The sequence below is a fragment of the Stegostoma tigrinum genome, chromosome 34, assembly GCF_030684315.1.
Source record: "Stegostoma tigrinum isolate sSteTig4 chromosome 34, sSteTig4.hap1, whole genome shotgun sequence".
Lineage (NCBI taxonomy): Eukaryota > Metazoa > Chordata > Chondrichthyes > Orectolobiformes > Stegostomatidae > Stegostoma > Stegostoma tigrinum.
In genome coordinates this window covers 2,261,776-2,289,165 of record NC_081387.1, presented here as the reverse complement: position 1 = coordinate 2,289,165, position 27,390 = coordinate 2,261,776, and the positions used below count along the sequence as shown (strand labels likewise).

General features: G+C 43.7%; 2 protein-coding genes across 4 annotated transcripts; one reads left to right on the top strand and one right to left on the bottom strand.

Moving 5' to 3' along the window:
* The first annotated feature begins 8,372 nt into the window (after positions 1 to 8,372).
* On the top strand, positions 8,373 to 12,910 carry LOC125446465 (zinc finger protein 271-like). 2 transcript variants are annotated; one of them, XM_048520064.2, is made up of 3 exons: positions 8,393 to 8,437; positions 10,043 to 10,152; positions 10,860 to 12,910. In XM_048520064.2, exon 3 carries the CDS (start codon positions 11,294 to 11,296, stop codon positions 12,395 to 12,397), a length of 1,104 nt encoding a protein of 367 aa, XP_048376021.1. In that variant the 5' UTR covers positions 8,393 to 8,437; positions 10,043 to 10,152; positions 10,860 to 11,293; the 3' UTR covers positions 12,398 to 12,910. The 2 variants fall into 2 exon arrangements, with proteins under 2 accessions (XP_048376020.1, XP_048376021.1); XM_048520063.2 differs by lacking the exon at positions 10,043 to 10,152 and having other exon boundaries at positions 8,373 to 8,437.
* A 3,610-nt stretch (positions 12,911 to 16,520) lies between these two features.
* Positions 16,521 to 24,436, bottom strand: LOC125446464 (zinc finger protein 271-like). 2 transcript variants are annotated; one of them, XM_059639551.1, is made up of 3 exons: positions 24,337 to 24,436; positions 20,512 to 21,782; positions 16,521 to 16,698 (listed from the first exon to the last, which is right to left on the bottom strand). In XM_059639551.1, the coding sequence occupies exons 2-3, from the start codon at positions 21,460 to 21,462 to the stop codon at positions 16,672 to 16,674; spliced, it is 978 nt and encodes a 325-aa protein (XP_059495534.1). In that variant the 5' UTR covers positions 21,463 to 21,782; positions 24,337 to 24,436; the 3' UTR covers positions 16,521 to 16,671. The 2 variants fall into 2 exon arrangements, with proteins under 2 accessions (XP_059495534.1, XP_059495533.1); XM_059639550.1 differs by lacking the exon at positions 16,521 to 16,698 and having other exon boundaries at positions 17,742 to 21,782.
* Positions 24,437 to 27,390: the final 2,954 nt, after the last annotated feature.

The following is a 27,390-nucleotide window of genomic DNA, read 5'->3' as shown; positions in this document are numbered from 1 at the left end:
TGATCACAAAAAGAGTTTTTAACAAAATTCACTCTGGACTTTAACCCTTACGTTTGCACAAGACCTTGGCCAGGCTGAGAACATATACTGTGGAACTTTACACACGACGGGGACAACTTCAGTTCCGGTTTCCTGTGAGAAGTAGCTGTGAGGATTGGCAAAACTATTCTGTGCAGGAGTGAAAAGGAAAGGATTTAAAGAGAGAGTGAAGAAGAGCAAGGAGGGGTCATGAGCAGACATTAGCAGGTGGAATAAAGGAGAACCCTAAAGTTTTCAAGAGGGATGTGAGGAACAAAATAATGACTAGGGTAGGAAGAGGGCCAGTCAAAGACAGAAGTGGGAAGTTGTGTGTGGACAATGTGGAGATTGGAGAGGTGTTAAATGATTATTTCTCATCTGTTTTCACTGAGGAACAGGAGAATATTGTAGAGGAGATGACTGAGTTACAGGCTACTAGAATTGAAAGGATTAAGGTTAGTAAGGAGGAGGTGTTATCAATTCCAGAAGGTGTGAAGGTAGATAAATCCCTTGGGCCGGATGGTATTTTTCCGAGGATTCTCTGGGAAGCTCGGGAGGAGGTGGCGGAGTCTTTGGCCTTGATCTTTGAGTCTTCATTGTCTACAGGTTTAGTACCAGAGAATTGGAGGATTGCAAATGTTGTGCCCTGGTTCAAGAAGGGCAGTAGGGATGACCCAGGTAATTATAGACCTGTGAGCCTTACATCTGTTGTAGGAAAAGTTTTGGAAAGGATTATAAGAGATAGGATTTATAATCATCTAGCAAGCAACAATTTGATTGGAGATAGTCAGCATGGATTCATCAAGGGCAGGTCGTGTCTCACAAACCTCACTGAGTTTTTTGAGAAGGTGACCAACAATGTGGATGAGGGTAAGGCAGTTGACATGGTGTATATGGACTTCAGTAAAGCCTTTGATAAGGTTCCACATGGTAGGCTATTGGAGAAAATACAGAGGCACGGGATTGAGGGAGATTTAGCAGTTTGGATTAGAAACTGGCTTTCTGTAAGAAGGCAACGAGTGGTGGTTGATGGAAAATATTCAGCCCGGAGTCCGGTTACTAGTGGTGTACCACAAGGATCTGGGACCATTGCTGTTTGTCATTTTTATAAATGACTTGGATGCAGGCATAGGTGGATGGGTTAGTAAGTTTGCAGATGGCACTAAAGTCGGTGGAGTGGTGGACAGTGTGGAAGAATGTTGCAGGGAGACTTGGATAAACTGCAGAATTGGGCTGAAAGCTGGCAAATGGAGTTCATTGCGGATAAATGTGAAGTGATTCACTTTGGGAAGAATAATAGGAAGGCAGAATACTGGGTCAATGGGTGGTGGTGTGGATGTGCAGAGGGATCTTGGTGCCCATGTACATAGATCCCTGAAAGTTGCCACCCAGGTTGATAGTGCTGTTAAAAAGGCTTACAGTGTGTTAGGTTTTATTGGTAGAGGGATTGAGTTCCGGAGCTGTGATGTCATGCTGCAACTGTACAAAACGCTACCGCAGCTTCATTTGGAATATTGCATGTGGTTCTGGTCGCCCATTACAGGAAGGATGTGGAAGCATTGGAAAAGGTGCAGAAGAGATTTACTAGGATGTTGCCTGGTCTGGAGCACAGGCCCTATGAAGAAAGGCTGAGGGACTTGGGTCTATTCTCATTGGAGAGAAGGACGCTCAGAGGGGATTTAATAGAGACATACAAGATGATCAGAGGTTTAGATAGGGTGGACAGTGAGAGTTTTTTCCGAGGATGACGACTTCAGCTTGTACAAGGGGGCATAGCTACAAATTGAGGGGTGGTACATTTAAGACAGATGTCAGAGGTAGGTTCTTTACTCAGAGAGTGGTAAGGGCGTGGAATGCCCTGCCTGCCAATGTAGTTAACTCAGCCACATTAGGGCATTTCAACAGTCCTTGGATAAGCATAGGGATAATGATGGGATAGTGTAGGGAGAGGGGCTTAGATTAGTTCACAGGTCGGTGCAACATCGAGGGCCAAAGGGCCTGTTCTGCGCTGTATTGTTCTATGTTCTATGTGACAACCAGAGTTGAAACCCTTTTGGATTTGGAGAGATCAGCTCGCAGGAGAGGACAGAAAATTTATGGGGAACAAAAATGATTATTCCAAGCAAAGGTCCCCGCCTGACATTAAATGAACTCCACCAGGGTCATCCAGGTGTCTCCAAAATGAAGATGCTGGTGAGAAGTTATGTCTGATGGCTGAGCTTGGAGGCAGGCATTGGTGTGTCAATGGAGCATTGCCCAGATTGACAACAAGGACAAAAATTACTGCCAGGAGCTTGGGACGACCAGGTAAAACCTGGACTCGGTTACACATTGTCTATGCAAGTCCTTTCAAGGGCTCAATGTTCTTAGTCATTGTAGGTACCCACTCAAAGTGGTTCGACATGCATAGAGTCCATTTGTCAAACATGGAGATGATGTTGGAAAAAACCGTGTGCACCTTTTTCAATACATGCACTCTTGGGCCTGTTTGTCACAGATGATGAGCCATCACTTACCAGAAAGGAATTTGGGTGTTTGCTGAGGTTGAATGTGACTCGATGTATAAGGACAGCTTCGTACCATCCATCATCCAATGGCTTGGCAGAAACAACAGTCCAAACTTTGAAAGCAGGCTTGAAGAAACAACTTATAGCTTTGTTGCATCCCGAGCTGCCACAGTTCTTATTTGAGTATTGGGCCACCACACTTGCCACAGGATACCTTTGGCAGAGTTGCTAATGGGTAGAGGATTCTGGACCGGGTTAAATATGGTCTCTCTGGACCTGGGCAGAGGATGACATGGCATCAGGAATGCCAGTGCTGGACACAAGACTCTGCTAAGGAAGAGAGACAGTTTACTACAAGAGGATGAAGTTTTATATAAGAAACTAAGAAATGGCCTAGCATGGGTAAGAGGATGGTTGAGGCAAGGTCAGGACCAATGATGTATAAAGTTTGGGTTGGTGTGACGATCCTGAACAAACGTACAGAATACGAAAGCTGTGAACTCACAGTGTAGGAGCCAAACATTCCTGTTCCTCAGAACATTTGGAAAGGCTGCTTGGAACCAGTGGGTTCACCCTCTCTATAAAGCACTTATGAAACTTCTGGATCTGAGATGGACCTGGCCATTGCAGCTGCATCAATGCATTTACCAGTAGAAGAAGAGAGTGAATTTATGCCAAGATGTTCCTGGCGTAAGAGGTGAGTTCCCATGCGTTTCATGCTGCCTGTATCAGATGCTGAGTCAAAAGAACCTGGCCCAGTGTTAAAACACCCCAGGGGGCTCTCCAAGAGAAAGGACCAGCTATATTCCTAGAATTAGACGGGTAGGGACATTGTAATTGTAACAAAGTCAGTCAGGTGAACCTCATAGAATATGAGTTCTCTGATTGGGGCTCATCATCTCCGTTCTCTTCATTATTGGTAACTGATTTCTTAGCTGTAGACAGGCCTCAGCAGTTTCTTCATGAGGGAAAGGCCATTCATTATTTCCTGTCCTTGGAGTCTGTAATTACGTGTATGTGCAGTCTGTCAGGCATTTTCCATACTCTGGGCTATTGTTTTTTAACCCTTTATATCTTTACGACCCCTTTTAATGGTAATACTGTTTTAAAAAATACTTTGTTTTATTCTTCATTGTCAGCTATCATAATGTTCCAGTGAAACTTGAAGAGGTCGACCCCCAGCTTCATCCATGGCTGTCTGAGATGTCATCAGACTGCAAGACCATAAGTCATTGGAGCAGAAATTAGGCCATTCAGCCCATCAAGACTGCTCTGCCATTCAATCATGGTTGATAAATCAAGAACCCATCTATCTCCATCTTAAAAACAGAAAGTGACCTGGCCTCCACAGCCTTCTGTGGCAGTGAATTTAAAGTGAATCATAAACAGCTCTTTTGAATGTTTGGCTGATGACTTCAGTACATAAAGTCATAGAGATGTACAGCACGGAAGCAGACCCTTTAGGCCAACTCATCCATGCTGGCCAGATATCCTAAATAGATCTTGTTCCATTTGCCAGCATTTGGCCCATATCTCTCTAAACCCTTCCTATTCATAACCCATCCTGATGCCTTTTACATGCTGTAATTGTACCCACCGCCACCACCTCCTCTGCCAGTTCATTCCATACTTGCACCACCCTCTGCGTGAAAAAGTTGCCCCTTAGGCCCCTTTTAAATCTTTTCTCTCTCACCTTAAACCTATGCCCTCTAGCTTTGGACAACTACAATCTGGGGAAAAGACATTGGTTTTCTACCATGCCCCTCATAATTTACTAAACATGTGTAGGGTCACCGATGCGCCGACTCTCCAGGATTTGGATATAGCTAAGTAATTTAACTGTTACAAATTATTTAGGTGTACTTTCCAGGGTGTGGACTCTCCTGGATACCAATATTATGGCTTCTCTTACTCAATTCAGACTGAGCGAGACTCTTTTGCTGTAGTACTACTAGTTCTAAGTACACATAGCATCAGCAACTACAAAGGCCTACTGCCCCAGATCCTCAAGACAATTTGAACTATTTGGCTGAGGCTTGTCTTTGTTTTGGAGTTTTGCTGTGGGCTAACCTATGGGCATTTAGAAGCAAATGGACTTATTAGCGTTACACAGTATGGTTTTGTGCAGGGGAGGTCATGTCTCACTAATGTGATTGAGTATTTTGAGGTGATAATGAATATGATTGATGAGGGAAAAGCAGTCGATGTTGTCTATATGAACTTCAGTAAAGCTTTTGACAAGGTCCCTGGCAAGATGGATACAGAGATAATGGGAACTGCAGATGCTGGAGAATCCAAGATAACAAAGTGTGAAGCATTGATGAAGGGTCTAGGCCCGAAATGTCAGCTTTTGTGCTCCTGAGATGCTGCTTGGCCTGCTGTGTTCATCCAGCTTCACACTTTGTTAAGATGGATACAGAATTGGCTTAGTCTTAGGAGTCAGAGGTAGCAGTGGAAGGATGCTTCTCAGAATGGAGGGCTGTGACTGGTGATGTTTCACAGAGATCAGTGTTAGGACCTCTGCTGTTCATGATCTACATAAATGATTTGGAGGAAAATATAGCTGGTATAATTAGTAAATTTATGGGTGAATAAAAGATTTGTGGAGTTGCAGATAATGAGGAGGATTGTCAGAAGATACAGCAGGATATAGATCTGTTGGAGGCGTGAGCAGAAAAATGGCAGATGGTGTTTAATCCAGACAAATATGAGATGATGCATTTTGGAAGGTCACGTACAGGTGGAAGTAATAGAGTGAATGGTAGAACCCTTAGGAATATTGATGTGAAGAGGGATCACAGAAGGTGGCAGAGCAGGCAGGTAAGGTAGTAAAAAAGACTTACAGCATACTTGCCTTCATTGGAACAGGCATTGAGTATAAGGATAGCAAAGTTATACTGCAGCTTCATAGAACTTTAGTAATGCCACACTTAGAATATTGCGTACTGTTCTGGTCACCACACTATCAGAAGAATGTGAATGCTTTGGAGAAGGTACAGAAAAGATTTACCAGGATGTTGCCTGGTATGGTGGGGGGTGGGGGTGGTAGTGTTTTAGCTATGAAGAAACGTTGGATTGACTAGATTTATTTTCACTGGAATTCAGAAGGTTGAGGGGCAACATAATAGAAGTTTATAAGATTCTAAATGGAAAGGAGAGGTGGAAAGTTTAAGGCTTTTTCCCAAGGTCGAAGGGTTAATTATTAGGGGACACAGGTTCAAGGTGTGAGGGAGAAAGTTAAGAAGAGTATGTGCGAGACATGTTTTCCAGACAAAGGGCTTTGAGTGCCTGGAACATGTTGCCAGAGAAGGTGGTGGAAACAGACACAATAGGAACATTCAAGAAGCACCTGGATGAATACCTGAACAAGAAGGGAATAGAGGGATGCAGTTCCGGCAAGATGGCAGCAGGGTAAGTCACTCCATTTGGAGCTCCACTCTGTTCGCCAGTTCTCTTTCTCTTCCTTTCTTTATTGTTCTTTTCCCTCCCTTCTTCACTCTCCCTCTGCAGTAATTCTATGTCCCAACACCCCTTTTAAGTACCTACCAAAGGAGTTGGATTGTGACCAGGAACCATGTGGCAGGAGCTGAACTCATGGGTTGTGTCCTGCGGTGACAGCGTATCGAGCGTGGGGCAGAGTGACATTGGTGGATCAAGAATGGGCTGGTGAGAGAAGGGCGGTGAGGCAGTGGCAGCGAGATCGGGCCAGTGAGGCAGCTCAAAGCGGGACACTAGTGGTGGCATGGTGAGGGCTGGAAAGCCCAGAGTGGGACTGCAGCAGTGGAAAGGAAAGTTAGAATCTCTTAAGTTATTTTTTCTTATCTTATTCTAAGTTAATGTGAATGGCGTCAAGTTTGTATGGCGAAGGGTCAAATTTTTCACTGTATTTTTACATTGAATACACGTGACAATAAACAATTCAATTCAATTCAAGACAGTTTTGGTCTGGAAGGACAAAATATGGTGGCTTGGAAGGCCAAAGAGCCTGTTCCTGTGCCATATTCTTCTTTGTTCTTTAAACTCCCAAAATACAACTGACTCCTGCCCAAAATCCAATTAAAACCAGTTCGTCCTCTGTTTTCTAATATCAACATTCTGTGTGGTTGGCTAGTTAGCAGCAGTCCTCCATTGATTGTGCTCTGTCATTCCGTCCTACCACCTTCAGTGATTTATCACCAAAACACTGATGTCCCCCTGCTCCTGCACCCTTTTAGAATTGTACCTTTGGTTTAGAATGCCTCTATCAGCTCTTCTGACAAGACAAGTTACTTCAAATTCACTGTATCAAATTCCATCTGCCACCTTTTCACCCACTTCAAGTAAAAACAGAAAGTGCTAGAGAAACTCAGTGAGGAGAGTCACTGTTTGAAGGCTAATATAACTATTCTGAAGAAGAAAAGTAATCAGTACGGCCATAATCTCCCTTGAACTGGGCTCTGACTCCCTATTTGCCAATGTCCTGTTCCTAAACACAGCATTCAGTGATATGAAGGTCAGTGATACAGGAGTGTGTGAGTGACTGAGGCAGATGAGCTTTGATCCTGATCTGGGTGTGGCATACCTGAGTTAATCTGACATTCCAGGATTTTGACTTTCTATTTAAACTATGTATGCTATAAACTGTACCTTCTCTGTGAGTATCTAATGAAAGAATGATGATATGAATAAGTTATTCCTTCAAGTTCACACTTGAGTATTTTTGTTTTAAAATATGATGAGGGTTTCTGTATCAGTCACCCTTTCAGACACCTCCCGGGTGAAATAATTTCTCCTCGACTGTAAAGCTTTGGTCTCTGGTTATTGACTTCTCTGCCCAGGAAAATAAGATTTAAACAGTTTCATCAACTGCCTCTACTCCTTCCCTCCTTTCCATTCGCCCCACCTGAACTAACTTCCAACAATGCTGCCCTGACCTAGACCTGAACTCATCTTTCTCTCTCTCTCCTGTCCCCCTCACACCCCCCGCTGAGCTCTTTTTCTGCAAAAGACCCACCTCCTGTTCCCTTGGTCCTATTCTGACGAAACAGCTGATCACCCACTTCCCTTCCTTATCCCTCGTTAGTTGAGATTGTTCGCAGTTCTCTCCTTCAGATATTGTCCATCTCTTTAAGTCTGTTAACACCCGTGTCCTCCTGACACCTTCATCCTTGCAAAAAACTGTCCTATCTCCAACCTCTCAAAATCTTGGAATGGGTCATTGCGTCCCAAATTCTGGAAACATATTTGGCAAATTCGGCCATTTGGCCACCTTGGACATGGGTCAGTTTAGGTATGAGGGTCAAAGCATGGAAGTTGAATGAGGTGTGTGGCATCAGACAAGGTTAAAGTCCTGGCAGAGAGGTGAGAACAGAGGGTTCATTCCCCAAGTTACTCATTCAGTAACACAAATAATCTTCGAATTGCAGAGGTTATACACCGAACACAGACCTGCTCCCTTCTCTCCTTCGTTCTCCTCACTTTTGTCCCTCTCTCCTGTGCAGCTGCTGATCCCAAAACTGCAGATCATTTCCGCTTTGAATGCTCTTCTGATCTGCTGTCAAACACATCGAAAGATGCACATCCCACGCTGATGTTAGCAGTTTGAAAACCACCGTAGATACTGCTATTCCTACACTAGAAAACTCGACCAAACATTTAACCCGGAGAGCTCAGGCAGCAATTGCAATTAGTGAGGTTTCATTCAGATCAGACAATGACAAGTTTAAATCTCCACCTGATCTGCTGCTCAAAAGTCACCTCCATCTTCACTGGTCAGTTTCCCAAGCTTCGGGAAACTCATGTTGCTACAGAGATATTTGGATTGACTGTGCGAGACGTCAATCAGAGAGCCCACCTACTCTGCCCATTCTCTCCTCTTCCTCTTCCAGAGCTGGTTCTCTTCCTATAGGGACTGAAAACTAAGTGAGGAGATGGTGAGTGAACGAGCAGCTTTTAATTTTTAAAATTTAACCTATATTTTACTCATTAGCCTGTTTAGAGCTGTATTACACACCAGTGGAGTAGCTGTGAGACCAGGGGGGAGAGATATCACCATTGTGTCCCAATAGGGGCTCTCTGTTAGGCCTAGTTCTGTCTAGAATCCATCTTTTTTTTCCAAACCACACGTAGTAAATTCGAAATTTTACTTTTTACAATGAAACAGGAAATAAAGATACCTTTGTAAATGATTTATTTTACCACCACCAGGAAAAAAAACCCGTCCGACTAATTGAATATTTACGAGCAAAGCCTGCTAAGGGCAACGCTAACATGAAATAGTGGGGCGGGGTTGGGAATAAAGGAGAATGGTGTTGGAGGGGGAAATAAAACATTGCACCCCCGCGGACGGGCTTTTTCTAAAAGCCTGGGCTTGCATTTGACAGTATCCGCAATTCTTTGTGTCTTTTTATTTGGATTTGATAGTTCTGCCCAGTGCAGTGGCAGAATTGGGAAATGCACCCTTAGCAGTGTATCGGATTTCCCAGGATTAAACGGAACCTTTCAGTCACCTTCACTGAAGCAGCAATGGCTTGCAGTGCTGCCGCACAGCACAGGAAATCTGGATTCGATTCCAGCTACGAGCAACTGTCTGTGCCGTTCGCACGTTCTCACCGTGTCTGCACGGGTTTCCTCCCACAGTGCAAAGAAATGCAGGAATGGCCATGGGAAATTGTCCGTAATATTGAGGGATAGGTGATTTAGCCATGGGGGGGTGGCGCAGTGTGGATTCTCTAGGCCGAATGGCCTGCTTCCGCTCCGGAGCGATTGCGTGACTTTCCTCAGCTTCAAGCAGGACCCGGGAGAGGGCGGTACATATGTTGTTGAGACCAAGTCTAATTGGTAGAGGTGCCTGTCGCTCTGGATAGTTATTGTCCTGCGTGGCCAATCCAGCACGAAACCATCCTGATTGACAGACAACGCAGCCAATGGTGACCCCTTAATTTGTCTATGTCCTGTTCCTCTCAATCCCCAAACACTCCAGTGGATGAAGTCCCAGTCTATCCAGCCGTTCTTTATAATTCAAACCTTGCATACTGGCTACATCCTGGTAAATCTCTTCTGAACTCTCTCCAGCTTGATAATATCCTTCCTACAAAAGGGCGGCCAAAATTGTACACAGTATTCCAAAAGAGGCCTCACCAATGTCCTGCACAACCTCAACATAATGTTCCAACTCCTATTCTGAAAGGACTGAGCGATGAAGGCAAGTATGCTAAACACCTTTTCAACCAAACTTTAAAGATTTATGTACCTACACCCCTAGGTTTCTCTGTTCTACATGACCAATGCCCTGCCATTAATTGTATAAGCCCAAACCTTGTTTGCTGTACCAAAATGCAATATCTTGCATTTATCCAGATTGAACTCCATTTGCCATTTTTCAGCCCATTGACCCTTTGGACAAATATCATTCTGTGATGTTAGAAAACCTTCTTCACTGTCGACTGTGGCACCAATTTTAGTGTCATCCACAAACTTATTAACTATGCCTTCTGTATTCTCATCCAAATCATTTGTTTGTTTATTTTAACCCACAGCCTCCTTCAGTTCTCACTTGGTGGTGTCTCTGTGCCTAAATCTTTTCCTTCATAACTGCTCTGTAGTTCTTCAGGATGGCACAGTGCTGCATTCTTGTGTGTGTGAATAAGTAAGTGTATGTGAATGAAATTTTATGTACAAGTGCGAAATTTTGACAAATTTGTGTATGCAAGACATAATCCTGAGACCAGAAGTGAACTGAGGCGCGTATAAACACAAAAACCGAAAGGTTTTGGATTGTCTAGATATAACACATTGATCCCCATGTGACTATGGTTCCTGATTCTGGGCACTTCAACTACACTGTTAATGGCCTGGTGAGAGTGGAGGATATAAGGGACTCAGGAACAGGAGAAATATCAGACTCCCTGGTTCTGCTTCTTGCAGTTCCTTCTCAGTGTGTTTTCTTCCAATATTTGGGAAACAAGGAGAGAAATTTCAAAATCTCCTCTGAATCTCCATTTCCCCATGTGATCTTTTGTAAACACAACATTCATGGGAAACTGATCTTCACCAGCTTGACCTGAGCTCACAGAGAATTGGTTGCCTCTACGAAATCCTACCTGAAGGTATTGTCCATCATTTTCATGGTAATTGGGAAGATAGGGAAGGAAAGAAAGTAGTCACATGGTCTGGTCCTATTCACTAACCAGTGCTCTTGCTGGAAACAACATGTGTGTAATAGTCAAGTGAGGAAAAAGAAAGGACTTGCATCTGATCTCACCAAACAGATTGGTATGACTGTGGAACTCAGCTTCTTCAGCAAAGGAGGAGAGAGAGTTGGAGGAAATCATGTTTCCTTTTCCTGTTTTACAGAAGGATTGTGCTGTACAACATGAGAATACGGAGAGGATAGACACCGCAGATAGATCCTGATCATCACCCAAGGTAAACTGCACTACTGTGGGAAGACATCCAGTATCTTCACAGCATTGCTCAACACAGAGAAAGTTGAGCACTGAAACCATCATCTGGAAATTGGTGGGTCAGGGGACTTTGACATATCATCAGATCTCAACCTGGTCAGTGGTGTGGAAACCTCCGTCACAACTAACCTTTCTGAAGGTTCGGCTGTGGGTCAGGGTGAGGCTGGGAAGAAGTGTGAGTGGCTCCAAGTGTGGTGAGAGCTTTAGTTATTCATGAACTACTGACTCATTCCTCCAGGAGAGAGGTTGTTCAAGTCTGAGGAGGGTTCCATGTACGATTCCCAGGTGCATCTGTTGTCCATCTTGTAACACGAGCGCAGCTCCATGGAAGAGGAGCCATTCAAATGTGAGGTGTGTGACCGAAGTTTCACAAACTCATCAACGCTTGTGAAACACCGGCGCATTCACTCTGGGGAGAAGCCATACAAGTGTGATGTGTGCAAGAAATCCTTCTCACAGTCATCTAATCTACATACACACCAACGTGTTCACACTCGGGAGAAACCGTTCACCTGCGAAGTGTGTGACAAATCATTCCCACATTCATCAACCCTCCGCCTTCACCAACGCAGCCATACAGGGGAGAAACCATTCACATGCAAGGTTTGCAACAAATCATTCCTTAAGTCTTCAACCCTTCGAGAACACCAACGCATCCACACTGGGGAGAAACCATTCACATGTGAGGCCTGTAACAAATCATTCTCACAGTCATCAGCCCTCAGCATACACAGACGCATTCATACTGGGGAGAAACCATTCGTGTGTGATGTGTGCGATAAATCATTTTCCGATTCATCAACTCTGCATGTACACCAACGCGTTCACACTGGGGAGAAACCATTCACGTGCGAAGTGTGCGACACATCGTTTTCACAGTCTTCGACCCTCCGCTCACATCGACGCACTCACACTGGGGAGAAACCATTCACGTGCGAGGTGTGCAAGAAATCGTTCCCCCTGCTGGTGTCCCTCCGCGCACATCAACGTGTGCACACGGGAGAGAAACCATTCAAATGCTCTGAGTGTGACAAAGGCTTCACACGTTCCTCAGGCCTCCTCGTCCATCAGAGGACCCACACGGGGGACAAACCCTTCAAATGTGCAGTGTGTGATAAAACTTTTGCGATATCTACAAGTTTGCTGCTCCACGGGAGGATCCACACGGGGGAGAAACCCTTCAGGTGTGAGGTTTGTCAAGTAGTTTTCAGCCAGCCCACTGATCTCATGAGGCATCAGAGGATTCATACAGGGGAGAAACCCTTCAAGTGTGAAATCTGTGACCAAACCTTCAGGCAATCTTCAGCACTAGTGCGACACCGACGCATTCACACAGGGGAGAAGCCTTTCACATGTGAGGTGTGCGATAAATCTTTCTCCAGATCATCAGATCTCCTCCGACACAAGAGAATCCATACAGTGGAGTAATCATTCTGGTGTAAGGTTTGTACTAAAGGAATCATAATGTTTGTGAACCTCCTGGGACATTGGATTCTTATCGTGGAGAGGCTCTTCAGGTGTAATGTTTGGGTGAAGGATTTATCCATTTGTTATGATTCCAGCTCATCCTTGGAGTGAATCAGACTCTGTTTTAGTTCATGATGTGAGTTATGGACAGATTCTGTTCAGTAATGGGTTTTTGTTGAATACTATGGAGAATATTTGTACTCGTTGTCTGGAATAATGATTATCTTGAGTGTGGGGAGAGAGTGGTTGTGAGTCTGTACAGATCTGAGTTCCCTTGATGTAATAACTGTGATATGTTCACTTTACACTCTTCCAAGATTCATTTCATGTTGTGGGAAAGATCTTGGATCATTTTCAAGTGCTTTGTTATTTTGTTTTGATTCGAAGTTTCATGTAAGCCGAATGTTGTGCTGTCTCTGTTTTAACAATCCTCTGTATAGATGTATAAATCTCAATAAATTCACTGTTTAGCTACCTGTCTTGTCAGCATGGTGTGGCCCCATTGACTGGAAGACTCAGGATACCACAGTTAAGAATCAGGCAAAATTCACTGTTCCTTTTCAGTTCCTTTTCCACATCTTGTGGTGTATGAGGCAGGCAGAGCACATACTGTTGTAGACAAACAGGAGGCTGGAATTCCAGCATCTTCCATTCTTTTGTCTGTAACCAGGAGCACATACTGATGTCTGTTTCCATGGCTGAGATTCCTGGGACAGGTTACCAGTCTGTCACCAGGGAATACAGCTTGAGGTCACTACTCTGCATGAAACATTGCTGACCATGAGATTCTCCTGGTCTTATCACAGACAATCAAATATCAGGAGAATTTAGAAGTTGATAATCAACTTGTTTGACCACTTTAACAGACATTGCCATCAATTCCTGCAGTGAGGCTCAAACCCAGAAATTCTGATTTTGAGGCAGGCATATTATACACAGTGACATTTTACCTCCCGGCTTCTCCGTTGACTGGAAGCATAACGTTTCCCTAAAAAAAGATTTGTACCGATATATCATCTTCAACAATACTTTTTGATGTGTGGTCACTGTTGTAGGAACAGGCCTACCCATGTGTGCGTAGCAAAATTCAACCAATGTGCTAATGACCAGATGAGACTGTTGTATGGTGAATAATGTGATCTTTACTCATTCCTGGAGAACATATCAGAGGCGGTTTCTGTTTCCCCAATTTCCAAACTCCAATGGAGTACTTTGTCTATTTGAGGGGAAAAAAAGTCTGAAGATCCCAGGTTTAATCTCTGGAGAGGTCAGGTATCGTTTTTCCCAAAGTCATCTGAAATCCTGCTTCCTGTGTTCAAATATGCAGCAAATCCCATTCCCCAATGCCCACAACATTCATTAGACCATGGTACCAGTCAAGGTCAGTGTGGATTTGAAACGCTGCACCTTGTTTTCCCACCCTTCCCCCACCACCCCCCCACCAACTCCCCTGTCTGTCTCCCTCCCTCCTGGTCTGGGGCCCTCCTACCCCAAGAATCTCGGGGACACAATAAAGGCTGGCATACTCATTGACACCCACAACCCATGAAATAACCTTTTTAACAATTTGAGATTTGATGAGGAAGCTGGGTGTTTCTGCAGTTAGAATCCAGATGATATATTACCCTTCTATTGTCAGAGGCAAGAATACTCCTAAAATAAAACAGGTACTGGAGATCTGAAACAAAACAGAAATTGCTGGAAAAACTCGGCAGGTCTAGCAACATCTGTGTAGAGTAGGCAAATTTAACGTTTTGGGTTCAGTGACCTTTAGAATTCCGAAGATTGGTTTGACTGGGTGAGATGGGCACAGAAATTGAGGCAATTAATATTATGGCAATAGTTCTCCAAAAAACAGGTTGAGAGCGGGCAAGAAGCCAGAAGGAGGGGTACAGGTGGAGATTGAGTGTTGGAGGCAGATAAAGTGATTTGTGGGAAGGAGAGAAGCCTTTTGCCCAAAGAAATGGGCACAGAGGGGAAGGCAGGGTAAGAAGAGTTCAGTCATGTTGTGCCCGAAATTCATTGAGGTGGGGACGCCGAGGGTTGAAACTAAGACCTTTGCTGAGTACAAAATCTTCAACATCAGAGTGTGGAAATTCAGAAGAGATTGTAAATACATGACAGAAGGTGGATTTTTAGAGAGGGGATGGACTCAGAGAAAAGGGGCGGGAAGAACATTCCAGCGGGGCATTGGGTGTCTCTTAAGTTGTTACATCGTGTGTTCCTTAATGCCTGAAATGAAAAACTTCGAATGAGCTGGAGGGTGAAGTGGAATTGGGGGCAGGGCAGTTCTGAGCCAGCGTGAGGTATTGCTGATGGAGAGAGAGGTCAAGGGCATGCAAACACGGCGCTGAGTGTGAATTCCAGAATGTGGCGAGAGCAGTCATTGGCGCAGTGTTGTGACATCATGGAGATCCTTGTGATCCTGTGTGGATTCTAACCATAAAGAATGAAACTTCACTTGGAATCCGTGCTGAGGTGAGTATGAGCCCGAAGCAGTCACTAAGGAATATGATGCGGCTGTGGAAGCGAATTTCAGCAAAGACCTGGTCCAGCACCAGGAGCCAAATGAAAGTAATGACAATCAACAAGAAAAAAAATCCCACAAAACTGTCGCAAAGAGCAGAATTTTTTTTAAGATGGGCTTCCTGGAAGTGAGTTAAACACTTTAAAAAAAGAACTGTGGATGCTGGAAATCAGAAGCAGTATCAGAAATTGCCGGAAAATCTCAGCAGTCCTGACAGCATAATTAACATTTCAGAACCAGAAAGAGGAAACCCGCTCTCCGGCTCTGACGTCACAGGCAGGAACGTTCACTGTGGGCGGTATCGGAATCTCCAGATCCTTATCGCGGTTTGTGACGCAAGGTCTCCACCAATCCAATGAGGAAGGTGTGATGAGACTGCAGTCCCGCTCGCCGCCGGGAACGGCTTCCGTTTTACAGGGGCGCACCTCAAATTACAGCATCGCCCATGTGTCAACCGCTCGAGCTCGCGCGCTCTCAGATTTGAACTCCCAAATATTGGGCGTCAACCGATGCTGCTGCGGTCAGAACTACAACGCCCGTCAGGCCTCGCGGGCCAGCTTTCTCATGATTCATACTACCACCTCTCCCTACGCAGGCGCGGGGCCCACAAGCAGGATGGGTAATGTAGTTCGGAGCGGGATCGTGAGGCGTTTGGGTGAATTGAGCTGAGTCCCTGTGGAGGTTTTAAACAACCTCAGTGAAGGGGGAGGTTTGTGAGCCTGGGGCTGCAATTCCCATAATGGTTGGGGAGATGCGCTGTCATTCACTCCATCATGTAACTGGACTACATGCTTCCCAATTTATCCCCATACTCACTTGTCAATTCAAGCCAAGATAAAAATTATTAATGGAGCTGAACATTGTGTATCCATTGGTGAACATTCTCACTTCTGACCTTGTGATGGGCGAAGGTCATTGATTAAGCAACTGAAAATGTTTGGGCCTGGTGATTGACCTCCAACAGCCTCCTCCGTGCCAAGTACAAGTCAAGCAAGCAGGACTAGGTCAAGGATCAGGTCTTTGCTAAAATTCGCTTCTATAGCCACATCACATTCCTTGATGACTGCTTCTGGCTCATACTCACCTCACACTGATTCCAAGTGAAGTTTCATTCTTTATGGTTAGAATCTATCCAGGATCACAGGAATCTCCATGATGTAGCAAAACTGCGCCAACAACTGCTTTCGCCACATTCTGGAATTCACACTCAGTGCTGTGTTTGCATACCCTCAACCTCTCTCTCCATCAGCAATGCCTCACGCTGGCTCAGAACTGTCCTGCCCCCAATTCCACTTCATCCTCCAGCTCGTTCAATGTTTTAACAAGAAACTCCTTTCTCATTTCAGGCATTAAGAATTGTCCACTTGATTCCCGCTGATTCTAGTTTTGCTCGGGCTCCTTGATATCACGCTTTGTCAAAAGCGTCCTTGATATTAAGGCAATAATTCTCAACTCCCCTTTGGAATTCAGCTCTCTTGTCAATGTTTGAACCAAACTGCAAGCCTGTATCCAACCGGATTAGGACACAAATAGATTGCTAATCAGGCCTGCACATAATGCAGAGAAACGACTATATTTATTGTTCCCACAATTCATACAGTTGGGATAACATGAGAATAGTATCTGGAAGCTTTGCCTCATTTGAATTTACTAGAAGGAATCCATAGTGGTTCTCAGAGAGCCTTGTTGCAGAACACAGTCAGCAGAGTTAGCTTGGAAGTTGTGGGAAGGCAACCTGAAGAAATAAATGAACTTTGAAGATTCTTATAATATGTAGGGAATAGTTGGAAAAAAATAGAACTGAGTTTGTGAGTAATTTCAAATTATGATATGAATAGTACTTGATCCATTTGTTTTTTCACATACAATAATGCTTGTCAAAATGTTATTTTTTCAATAACGTGAAATGTTATGATGTCAAACTATTGATTAAACATGGAGTTTTGAGATTTCTTTTTAAGTATTCATACCCCCAATAGGATTCAAACCCCAAGGGAAATTGTTGCTGTTATTCTTACGTTGTAACAGTTATTATGCTTTGAAAAGCTTGTCATTGACTGTAGATGACTTCAGATTGCCTGTGTTTGTGAAAGGTAACATACAAATGCAGAGTATTTTTAACAGAAACATTATACTTCATATAAACTCAAAATCATAAAGACCAATAAAGAACATTAGCACACAGTGACATTGACCAAGATACTCTGTTTTGGCCACCTGAGTGGTTCAAAGAATAGCAACAGATAACGGTGTCAAATCAATTTGTTTGGATAAAACAAAAACAAATTTATTGTGAATTATAAATCTATAAGGAGATTGATAAATTAGCAGAGAGAAAAATAAAATTAGCTTCCCAATCATTGAATGAACCAAAACAACAAAAACATTTTTAAGTAACTGAAGGTCTTTCCCAGATGAATCTCAGCAGAGTGTAAGGTGAACATATCACACTGTTATAACATTGAGGTATGATGGGCTAAAGGAACTCAGGTCTGAGGTTGTAGACATGCTCACTGAGTCAATTGGTTGAGCTGCAAACATTTAATCACCCTGGTCGGTAACCATTAGTGAACATCCCCACTTCTGACCTTCTGATGGATGAAGGTTATTGATTGATCAGCTAAAAACGTTTGGGCCTTAGACAGGTCCTCGAGCTGAGATGATTGACCTCCAACAGCCTCAACCAACCTCCGGTAAAGCGTCGTTGTTCTGCCCCGTTTCTTATTTATATTGCCTCGGTTTGTTGGGGTGATCAGTATTATTTCTGGTTTTGTTTCACAGTGGTTTGTACACAGGGTCTAATTCGACATGTTTGTTGATGGAGTTCCGGCTGGATTACCAGGCCTCCAAGAATTCCCTGGCGTGTCTCTGTTTGGCTCATGCGATTGTCAATGTATTGTCCCAATCGGATTCATGTCCCTCATTGTTCGTGTTTAGTGAGACAAGTGAGAATTGGTCATGTCTCTTGGTGGCTAGTTCATATTCATATATCTATAGAGTCAATTTTTTTCCCATTTGGTCTACGTTAAGTTTTTATTCCAACTGGAACTCCATTAACAAACACGTTGAATTCGAACCCGTGTGCAAACCACTGAGAAACAAAACCGAAAGTAATACTGATTGCCCCAGCAAACCGAGGCATATAAATGACAAGCGGGACAGAACACCGACGCTTCACCGGAGGCGTGATGACGATGTTATCTGGCAGGGCGATGAAACACTGGCAACCGAACCCACTGGCTCATCCATGAACTGAGCTGCAAATCTTCTTGAAAGCTTTAAGAAACTGGGTCTGCAGAGATTCGGACCCACTCTCACACCATACTCAGGATAGTAGTCCTCCCAGACAAACATTCCTCGTTGTATTAATCAAACACTCATCACCTGAAGAGGATTAATCTATAATTCACATCACCAAATAAAGCAGGATCTGATTCTGCCCCATACTTATTACTGAGAGCTGGCTCACTTTACAAGCACAGGGGCCACAGCATTAAAACTGAAGCTGGGCTAGTCAGGGGTGGGTTTTGGATGTGTGTCAGAAAAGCAAGTACTGCAGAACCCTGAAAATATTTCACTCTGCAACCAGTATTGAGCCCTGAGTCCTGATGAAAATGATAGTTGTTCTGGGGAGACCAAGCTTCACAGCTAGGTCAGATTTACATAAGGACATGCACAAAACTGGAAGAGCAATAGTGATTGAGGTTCATTAGTTACGCGAACAGACAGACTTTACTGTGGCCATAGATGTGAATCTGGGACAGAACGTAACTTTGCTAATACCAGGATCATGGATGTCACTGAATAGTCGCAAGTGTCAGGACAGGCATGCTTCAGAGATTATTGTATCAAAAGATTTAGGTGTGCTGATGGAGAAGTACAAGTAACAATTCTGAGTAAGTAACTGGAGGAACACCAACTGCAATGACATAAGAACAATATGACCAGAAAATCTGGAATCAAAGATTGTCAGGAGAAATGGTAAATGAATGATAAGGTGCCTTTAAAGATAAGATTATTTGGGCTGGAGTGAGAATTGTGGAGGCACTGGCCACAATATTCCAGTCTTCCTGAGGATTGGCAGTTGTGCAGGAGAATGGGAGAATTGCAAATATTACACCATCAATCAAATAAGCACGAAAACATAAATGCAGAAAATACCAGTCAGATCAGTTAGTTTAATATTGGTGATTGGAAAGCTTCTGGAAATAATAATTGAGGACAAAATTCAGTCACAGAATCATATAGCAGGGAAACAGCCCCTTTGGTCCAACTCATCCATGCTGACCAAGTTTCTCAAACTAAACTAGTCCCACTTGCCTGTATTTTGCCCATATCCCTCTAAACTTTTCCTTTTTGTGGACCTGTCCAAATGAGTTTTAAATAACATGGATAATTGTGCGTTATTAAATGAAATGAATCAGATTAGTGAGAGCAATGAGAGTTTAATTCTGTAAGTCTTTTGTCGAGGTAACAGAGAGGCTCGATGAAGGGAACACCATGGTGTACAAGGACTTCCAAAAGGCAGAGAACAGATGTGCAAAAAACATTAGAACTCATGGAATCAAAACAAAAATTGTTTCATTGATAGAGAGAAACAGTGAGAAGTTGTTAACAGATAATTTTCAGTTGACGACCGAGGAATGTAGTTGTCCAGGCATCAGTGTTAGGACACAGATCTTTGATGTACAGACCAACAATGTTTGTACAGTACAAGAGTTGTGAACTGTGAAAGGGTTCATGTAAAATGTCAAAAGGGGTCAAGTTTATAGATTAGGTGGAGAGGTTGGAGAAGAAATATAATGCAGAGAAGTGCGCAGTGATTTATTTTGATAGGAAGAATGCAGAAAGATAATATAAAGGTTCTAAAAGGGTGCGAGATCAGAGGGACCTTGGCACAAAATCACTGAAGCTGGCAAGACAGGATGGCAGAGCAATTAATTTATTGTTATTGTTATTGTTATGGGGGCAGAACACCAAAGGTAGTATCCAAAGCACAGGCTTGGCCTCAGCTCCAGTGCTGCTTCTTGTCCTTGGCACCATTCTTCAGGAAAGATGAAGATATTAAAAAAGGTGCAGTAAAGATTCATCAGAATGGTTCCAGGAATGAGGATCTTCAGTTACAGAGCTAAATTGGTAAAGAGAGGACTGTTCTCATTGGGGAAGAGAGGGCTAAGAGGACATTTGCGGGGTTTGCACAGAGCAGGCATTGAGGAAATGGTCTCACTTATGAAAGAATTGAGAATGTGTCCTGTATGTGTGTGTGTTGAAGAACCTATTGATACAGTAACTGTGTAAAGGCTTGTCACACACCTCCTACATGAATGGATTCTTTTCAACAGATTGGAAAAGTGGGCTAAGTTGAAGCTTTGTCACAGATATTATACCTGAATGGTTATTCTCCTTTGTGAATCCTCTGATGGAGGAGGAGGGTTGATGATCTTGAGAAAGATTTGTGACACACTTTACATGGAAATGGTTTCTCCCCCGTGTGAATGCGCTGATGTTCTACAAGTGTTGATGACTGTGTGAAGGCTCGGTTACATACCTCACACTTAAAGGGTTTTTCTCCTGTGTGAATCCTCTGATGCAGAAGAAGGGATGAGGACCTTGAGAAGGATTTGTCACACACTTTGCACGGAAATGGTTTCTCCCCCGTATGAATGCGTCGGTGTTCCACAAGCGTTGATGACTGTGTGAAGGCTCGGTCACACACCTCACATTTGAAGGGTTTCTCTCCTGTGTGAATGCGTTGGTGGGCACGCAGGATTGATAACTGAGTGAAGGCACGGTCACACACGTCACATTTGAATGGTTTTTCTCCTGTGTGAATCCTCTGGTGCCTCAGGAGATCAGAGAATTGGATGAAAGCAATTTGACAAACCTCACATCGGAAGGGTTTCTCTCCAGTGTGAATCATTTGGTGTATCAGGAGGCTCGAAGATGTCACAAAAGCTTTACCACAAACCTCACACTTGAAGGGTTTCTCTCCTGTGTGGATCTTCTGATGGACTAGGAGGCCTCCTAATTGTGAAAAGGATTTATCGCACACCTCACATTTGACTGGTTTCTCTCCTGTGTGAATGCGTTGGTGTGCATGGAGGGTTGATGACTGTGCAAATGATTTATCACACACCTTGCAAGTGAATGGTTTCTCCCCAGTGTGAACACGTTGGTGAACACGAACGGACGATGACCTCGAGAATGATTTATTGCACACCTTGCACTTGAATGGTTTCTCCCCTGTGTGAGTGCGTTGGTGATCACGGAGAGTCCATGAATGAGAGAATGATTTGTTGCACACCACACATGTGAATGGTTTTATCCCTGTGTGAATGCTACGATGTAGGCGGAGAGTTGATATCTCAGAGAATGATTTATCGCACACCTCACATGTGAAGGGTTTCTCTCCAGTGTGAACACGTTGATGTGCGTGAAGAATTGATGAGTGTGTAAATGATTTGTCACACATCTTGCATGTGAACAGTTTCTCCATCATGTCAACACGTTGGTGTCTGATAAGGAACAATGACCTCAAGAACGATTTGTTGTACACCGTGCAGTTGAATGATTTGTCCACATTGTGAGGGTGTTGGTGTATGTGGAGGTTCCATGCTGTTGAGAATGACTTTTCGCGTCTGAACAAATGTCTGTGAATGTGTTAGTCATTCAAGAGTGTCGCTGACTCTGTGCAAACCTGGATCGGCACCTCACATTTAAGGCGTTCTATGTCACTGTCCAGTTGTTTCTTGGGTGACGGTCAGGATCTATTTTTGGTGCTTATCCTCTCTGTATTCTCTGTAGTCCAGTGCAATCCTTCTGTAAAACACGAAAAAGAAACATGATTTCGTCCACCTCCTTTTCTATACCTGTTAAAGGTCTGACTCCTAGTTAGATACTGCTCCACGTTCACTGCCAGGTTGCTGCACCCCTTTGTGAGGAGGTCAGATGCAAGTCCTTTCTTTTTGCTCACTCTCTGTTTCCAAGAGCAGACAATGTGGCTACTTTCTTTCTTCTGCCCAGACTGTATCATCTCAGGTGCATAATGACAATAGCAAAGACTGTCTGACTGAGTGTAAAACAGGCTGTCAGTTAACTGTGAGCTCATGACAAGCTGGTGAAGACCAGATTTATCTTTCGAGTATTTGTTGAATAAAAGCACTCAGAAGAAATATTATTTCAACTGAGATTTTAAAATTTCTCCCCTTATTTTCCAAAATTAAGTGAAGAAATCGTATTGGACAGGACTCAAGAAGCTACGTGAAATATTGCTCAGTGAAGCTGCTTGAAGTGTTTGGGTTTGTCCTGATAAATTAAACACACTGCATTCACTCAGATATACCAAATTCAGCTCTCAGCCACACCATTCAGATCAAATCAAGCTTTTAGGGAAAGGCTGAGTTTTCAGGTAAAATCCTAAAGACGGCATAGAAAGGCATTTCAATAAGTATGTCTCCACGTACAGCAAATGAGTTGCCGTGAAAATTACAGCAATGGAGAGGTGCAATGTCATTGTTAGGGTTACCTATGACTGAACTGCACAAAATGGCCAATGCTGCCCATGGTTAATGCAGCACAACACTGCTGACAATAGTTGAGAAAATATTTGTTTAATGTAGTCTTTACGAGTAGAACAATATTAGCTCTGTAGACCCAAGGTCAGCTGCAGTTGCTCACACACAAGATACAGATAAGAATATTTCATACTAATCTCCCTTGAATTATTTTATCAATCTGTTCACAACTTGTTAGCTAAAGAATTCTAACATTAGCTGTATCCGCATAACTTTGTTGTAACTGATATTATAACAATTAGCAAAAATCAAAACTCTTTTGTATTTCCTGAAATGAGGTTAATGAGGAATATAAAAGGATCTTAGTGATAGGCAGGTATCCAATTAATTGGCAGTTGACATGACTTAGCTGGCAAATGCTTGGGAAGGAATTTACTTGAACACGGTATAGACATAAAAATTGCTGAGTGCAGCAGAACTCCCTTCGGGTTAAGACCAGTTACAAAGTGCTGCTGACCAGATTTACGACTGAATTGAGGAAGAACTTCTTCACCGAAAGGATTGTGTACCTGTGGAATTCCTTGTCCAGTGAAGTCATTGAGGGTTTCTCATTGAATGTTTTTAAAGCGAAGGTAGATACTTCTTTGACGAGTAAAGGTATTAAGGGTTATGCTCAGAGGGTGGGTGAATGGACCTGGGGCCATTAAAAGATCAGCCATGATTTATTGAATGGCAGAACAGGCTCAAAGGGCCAGATGGCCTACTCCTGCACCTGGTTCTTACATGCTTCTGCTCTTATGTAAACAAGGTGGGGGGAAAGGGGAATTGTGCACTTTAAGCTTAAACTGTATAAAATAAGCTGCTTAGAAACATTTTGTGTGACCTTTTGCTATGTCGTGACTGATGTGTAAATCGTAATAAGGGTTACCTGAACTTACCAACAGACTCAGACCCTCATTGAAAACTACGAGATCTCTAACAGTCACAGAGGAAATCAAACAAAGAAGAGAATTCTAAAGCCAAGGTGCTGCTTGACCCTGAGCCAATGTGGATCAGCAAGCACAGGGCCAAGGGTATGGGTCTTGGCGTCGGTTAGAGCAGCAGAGTTTGGAGGAGCTCAGGTGCACAGCAGCCAGGACAGCATTGGAATAGGTGAGTCCAAAGCATACAAAAGATATACTGAGGCAGGGCGTAACTCTTTCCTCCAGTGACTAGACCTTGCACCTCTTGCTGTGCACAGTGTCTCCACTCATGACCAACATCAAAATGATTGAGAGAATCAGAGATAGTGGCAGAAAATCAGACAGAATCATGGAAGAGCCTGGCATAAAAGGAGTTAACCACAGCCATGATTTCAGAGGAACCATCTTTTAGAAGAGATCTCAAACAAATCCCTACTGCTGTCTCTGTGGGATAGGGGTATGTGGGGAGATGGTGGTGGACAGGTGGGGTGAAATCCCATTTCTGAAGAAGAAACAAGGAATTATGCTAGGTGTCCTGACCGAAGGCAATCCCTTAATGAACACCAAAATACAACAGGTTATCTGGTTATTATCAAATTTCTATTTGTGGGAGGTTGATGCACACAGTGACTGCCATCTGTCCTACACAACAGTGAGCACATTTCAAAAGTACTTCACTGGCTGTAAAGAACTTTGGGACATCTAGTTGTCGTGAAAGCTTCTATGTAAATACATGTATTCGTTGGGAAAGAGGAAATATCCATTTCCGAACACAAAGAAAACTGACCATTCCCAGTCTACAGCATAATAACCAGCTCAGAACACAGCAGAACTAAACAACAGGAAATCAAGAAGAATCCTCGTACACTCAGCACCTCCCAGATAATGACACCTCACCTTCTCATAGTCAGGAATGATCCGTCAACAAAACTCAGCCTGGAAATCAGGAGGGAAATGTTTCCAATAAACACACTCAATATCCAACACACAGCTCCAGTCAAACAGTTCAGCACAAAGCACCGAGTAAACAGCTCTCTCAGCTGGATCTTCTCACACAGCATGAGGGACATTTCCACCCCTGATTACCCACAGGACAGTCAGACTGCCTGAAGATTGGTGTGGATATTATGGGATACAATTTGTATAAAAGCTGCTCCTTCACTCACCATCTCCTCACTTGGTTTTCAGTCCCTGTAGGAAGTGAACCAGCTCTGGAAGAGGAAGAGGATAGAATGGGCAGAGTGGGTGGGCTCTCTGATTGACGTCTCTCACAGCCAATCCAAGTATTTCTGCAGCCTGAGATAGTGGGAACTGCAGATGCTGGAGAATCTGAGATAGCAAGGTGCAGACTCGGCCTGGGACGTCAGTTTTCCTGCTCCTCTGATGCTGCTGTCCTGCTGTGTTCATCCATTTCTGCAGCAACATAACTTAACAAAAACTTGGGAAATTGATCGGTGATTTGGCGGTGACTTTGAGCGGTAGATCAGGTGGGAATTTAAACTTGCCAATGTCCCACTTAAATAAAACCTCATTTATTGTAGCTGCTGTCTCAGTTCCCCTGGTAAATGTTTGGTCGAGATTTTTAGTGTGGGAATAGCATTTTTCATCCTTAAAAGCTTCCAAACTGACAACATCATTGTGGGATGTGCAGCCTCGGATGAGAGTCATACTCGACCATTCAATAAATGGAGCTACAGTTTGAACATCTTATAATCCAGTCCTATGTTCATACAACATGGTGAAAGACCTTTCGTTCCAACTTTAGGAGCCAGGACCTTGAAAAAAATTGTTCATTTTGCCTCCAATTTTCATCCCTCTATAACTCACTTCCCTTCCTTTCCTTGACCTCTCTGTCTCCATATCGGAGAATAAACTGTCCACTGCCATTCACTACAAAAGCCCCGGCTCCCACAGCTACCTTCATACAGTCTCTTCACGCCCCAAATCTTGCAAGGATTCCATTCAATTCTGCCAGTTCCTTTGCCTACATCACATCTGAATCAATGCTACCACTTTCCAAAATAGCACTGCTGACTGGCGCTTACTTCTTCCATAGCCATGGTTTCCCGTCCACTGTGGCTGACAGGGCTCTCAACTGCATCTGACCTGTCGCCCATGCTCCTGGCCTTGCATATTCCCAGTACTCTCAACAGCATGATCGGGTTCACATTGTCCTTACTTTTTTTCCCACTAGCCTTTCTTTTCAAACGATCATTCTCCACCATTTCAGACAACTCCAGCAGAATGCCACCACCAAACATATCTCCCCTTCACTCCCCTGTCTGCATTTTCCAAGGATCATTCTGTCCGGGACAGCTTAGTCCATTCATCAACCACTAAAACTATCCCCCCTTCCCACAGTACCTTCTCATGTAACCATCAGAGGATGCAACACTACACTTTCATCTCCTCCCTGCTCACCATCCAAGGGTCTAAACAATCTTTCCAGGTGAAGTTGTGTTTCATCTGTAACTCTTACAATCTTGTGTATCATATTTGCTGCACCCAATGTGGCTGACCCTATATTGGAGAAACCAAACACAAACTGGGTGACCGCTTTGCAGAGCACTGCTGTTTGTGCACAAGCATGACCCTGACCATCCTCTAGCTAGACATCTTAACACAGCATCCTGCTCGCATGCCCACTTTAATGTCTTCAGCATGCTGCAATGCTCTGTCAAATCAGAATGCAACTGGAGGAACAACATTTCATCTTCAGACTAGGCACTTTACAACCTTCTAGTTGGAAAGAGTGTTGGCCTGTTCAGTACATAGAACATAGAACATAGAAAAGTACAGCACAGTACAGGCCCTTCGGCCCACGATGTTGTGCTGTGGAATAATCCTAATCCAAAAATAAAATAATCTAACCTAATTCCCCTCAATTCACTGTTGTCCATGTGCATGTCCAGCAGTCACTTAAATGTCACTAATGACTCCACTTCCATGACTACCACTGGCAAACTGTTCCATGTGCTCACAACTCTCTGGGTGAAGAAGCTCCCTCTGACGTCTCCTCTATACCTTCCTCCTAACACCTTAAAACTATGACCCCTCGTGGCAGCCAATCCTGCTCTGGGGAAAAGTCTCTGGCTATCGACTCTATCCATGCCTCTCATTACCTTGTACACATCGATCAGGTCACCTCTCTTCCTCCTTCTCTCCAGAGAGAAAAGTCTGAGCTCAGTCAATCTCTCCTCGTAAGACAAGCCCTCCAGTCCAGGCAGCATCCTGGTAAACCTCCTTTGCACCCTCTCCAAAGCCTCCACATCTTTCCTATAATAGGGCGACCAGAACTGGACACAATATTCCAAGTGTGGTCTCACCAGGATTTTGATGATAGACAACCTCTCAATTTTCAATTGCATCTTTATCAATGATGTTGGAATCTTCTCCACTTTCTTGAAGTTCTTAGTTCAACTGAGAACAGCTCAACTGAGGACTGTGCCTAGTGCTCCATGTGTGATAGAACTAAGTTTAATATCAAGTTTTCAATGTATTTTTTGAAGTGTAGACCTCAGTGCTGATGTTTGTTTTGCCTTACTGCTTTCTGTGATGAATCTGTAGTTCTGCCTTGGTAGAACATTTCGTTGATGCTTTCTAACCTGTACAAGTGAAATAATTGGATAATGAGAGAGTGAGTTTCGAAATCATGTCTCACTAACTTGATTGAGCTTTTTTGATGAGGCAACAAAGAAGATTGGTGAAGGCAGATTCGTAGATGTTGTCTGTATGGACTTCAGGAAAGCATTTGACATGGTAGACTGGTTAGTCAGATTAGAGCACATGGGATTACAAACAGGAGGCTGGAAGAACACAGCAGGCCAGGCAGCATCTGGAGGAAGGTAGCAGTCACATTTTGGTATTACTGTTCTTCAGGACTGGATATGGGGGTTGGGGGAGCTGCAGACAAAGGAGGGGCAAAGGGGTGGAAGTGAAATGGTGGTGATA

Excerpts from the sequence above, each read along its gene's own strand:
- LOC125446465 (XM_048520063.2), top strand. The coding sequence starts at position 11,294 with ATGGAAGAGGAGCCATTCAAATGTGAGGTGTGTGACCGAAGTTTCACA.
- LOC125446464 (XM_059639550.1), bottom strand. The coding sequence starts at position 21,462 with ATGATGGAGAAACTGTTCACATGCAAGATGTGTGACAAATCATTTACA.